We start from the raw sequence: 2792 nt of genomic DNA, 5'->3' as shown, positions 1-2792 counted from the left end.
ATTAAATTAATTTTTTAAGGTATTTTTAATGTCAAAAATTAATATAAAAAATTATTTTAATATATTTTCAATTTAAAAATATATTTTTTTTAAAAAACTATATACCGTATTACTAAATACACTAAAAAACGATTATAGCAAAGAGGATAGTACAAGCAAATTAACTAAAATATAAACAAAGGATTTGTTTTATTTTGTTTTGTAAAATTCTTTAATATAAATAAAGGCAAAATGAAGCCCACAGGACCACAATATACAAGACGAAAAAGGATGACAATCCCAAGTACACAAGTGGGAAAAAGAATGACAACCCAACATATTTCTTTCATAAATAAAAGTTCAATAATGATTATTATTATTTTTACTAAAATATTTAAAAATAATAAAAAATAAACCTAACTCATAGATGGGGTTTTGCCGGTTTCTTGAATTATTTATTTTCTGTCACAGCTAATGACCAAATTACAAACAAGCCCCACATGATTTTTCTTTTTCTTTTTTCTTTTTTCTTTTTCCAAATGATCACATGAGCCCATATGTCCAATAATCTTGATCCAAAACCGTTCTTGGGCACTGATTGAGAAAAGGATCAAACATGGTTGCTTGCTTCCTGCCACTGTCCACATCACTGATTAGCAAATCCCAACTACTCAAGTCATCATCCCACAAGCCAATGTCGACATTGTTGATAGGCCACTCAAAATCTGGCAATAGCAACTCATCAAGGATATTGTTTGAACCATACGAAGAAGATGATGATGATGATGATGCTGATGTTGATGAAGAGGTTGAGGTTGATGAAGGAGAAGGTCCACCAGGGACTAACATTTCATGGGGTTCAATTAGTGGAACTTCATCTATGCAAAAACCATTCATTCGCTCCATAGTGTCATATGTGCTACCAATGTTATTCTCTTCATCTTGAGTTCTAGCTGATTGTAATGATGTCTCAGGTTCATTATTTTGGCCCAGTTCAGATATGTCATTGGTGGAGCTAGACTGTCGTCCAGCTTGCTGCTCTAGTTCTTGTATACTATTCTGCACTTGAACTTCTTGCTGTGGTGGTGACGGTGGAGGAGGTGTTTCAATAGTAGAGAGTGGCTTGTGAGTGAGAGGATCAATTCCCATCTTCCTTAGCTTCTTCTTGATATGAGTATTCCAATGGTTCTTGATTTCATTATCAGTTCTTCCAGGTAGATGTGATGCAATCTTAGACCATCTGTTAAGCAGCAAAAAAACAAGTATTAGACTTGATCAAAACGATTAAATGAAGTTAGATCTACACAATCAAGAACAAAAGGTTCAGAAAAGGTAAAGTGTGGAAAAATAGTAGTAGTAAGCTCTATGATGATGATTAGGGACCACTTCAAAGCATAGTGATTTCTTATGGCCACCAAACACCAACTGTTAATGGTCCATTTCAAAGAAGTAAGCGCGTAGCTTGAGTAATAATTACATAAGAACATCATGCTTCTTGAAATTCAGACCAATTTTTTAAAAAAGTAGTGAAGTGAATAGTACTCGTGGCTGACAAAATCCCCATTAACAGCCTGCATATATAGTCTGACAATTCCATGGATGCAAGTACTGCACTAAATAATGAAATGGAACAGAGTCCAAAATCTTGACAGTTTGGCAGTCCAAGAAGATCACTGCAGTTGAATATTAATCCTGGCTTATGGGAATATTATTATTTGAAGTAAATAATGGGAAAATCTTCTTAGCTTGGAGTTGGTCCAAAGCTTTCATGGAAAGTATTGTTATTAGACAAAACTTTACCAGAAAAAAGTAATTAAAAAAGCCTAATGCTGAAGAATGATCAAATTTAGCTTGAGCAGGAGATCAGATCATGCTGAGGGAAAGAGGGATTGTAACTGAAGAGTTGCTGAAGACTGAAAGAGATAGACAACCTGTTGCCAAGTTGAGCATGAAGATCAATGACCACTTTCTCTTCATATTCTGATAAAAGACCTCTCTTCAAATCTGGCCTGAGATAGTTTGTCCATCTCAGCCTGCAACTCTTCCCACACCTTAACAATCCTGCAATGACAACAACCATATAGCGATGGTAAGTTAACGAAAAATCTCTTTAACCGTTCATTTTCCTTTCATTAAGGATAAAAAGCCATCAAGATACAAGTCTTTCAAAACTCAAGAAACCACGGCAGCCACTCTCCCTTCCTCTACCAAGAGAAAAGAAGAGAGAGCAGCAAGAAATAAAGATATTCAAGTATAGGAATCATGGGGAGAGACCTGCAAGCTTAGGAACAGCTCTCCAGCAACATTGGCCGTTAGCGAGGATGAAGTTAATGAGTTTCTTATCCTCATCAGAGGTCCAAGGGCCTTTCTTCAATCCAACTTTGTCACAACACGGCTGCCTTCCCATCTTTCACAAGATCACAAACACCAAAATGTAGAAAACTAATTTAAGATCTCAAAGACAGAAAGAAAAGCTGATAATGAGAGACTCTTCTTCCTCTTTGAAAGAAGCAAATAGCAAGGCTAAACTATCATGGACACTACCTACTTATTTATATACAACTCAACCTCCCCTACCCCAGATGGACTTTGGCTACATGGATTATTTTATTTTATTTTGACTTTAGAGGTTTTTTTTTTTATTTTCATTTAATTAATGTTGTGCTACATTTTTTTTTTCTTTGGGTAGGATAGTGTACTCGAGTTAATGTTCAAGACAACACGTACGACACGTGCGATTGTCTTAGTCAGAAAGCTCTGCCTCATCAAACCTTTCTTTGCTTGAGTTTGAAGCGTTAGCAGGAGAAAAACTT

The 2792-nt window shown here is 35.5% G+C and overlaps 1 protein-coding gene across 1 annotated transcript; it reads right to left on the bottom strand.

Annotated features, from left to right (window-relative positions):
- Positions 1–301: 301 nt before the first annotated feature.
- LOC133698882 (transcription factor MYB20-like) lies at positions 302–2529 on the bottom strand. The gene is made up of 3 exons (XM_062121983.1): positions 2254–2529; positions 1911–2040; positions 302–1219 (listed from the first exon to the last, which is right to left on the bottom strand). The coding sequence occupies exons 1-3, from the start codon at positions 2384–2386 to the stop codon at positions 523–525; spliced, it is 960 nt and encodes a 319-aa protein (XP_061977967.1). The 5' UTR covers positions 2387–2529; the 3' UTR covers positions 302–522.
- Between the last annotated feature and the right edge of the window lie 263 nt (positions 2530–2792).

Source organism: Populus nigra, chromosome 7 (genome assembly GCF_951802175.1).
Source record: "Populus nigra chromosome 7, ddPopNigr1.1, whole genome shotgun sequence".
In the NCBI taxonomy this organism is placed as follows: Eukaryota; Viridiplantae; Streptophyta; class Magnoliopsida; order Malpighiales; family Salicaceae; genus Populus; species Populus nigra.
Note: the sequence above shows the minus strand (reverse complement) of the source record. Positions and strands in the feature narration are given on the sequence as shown.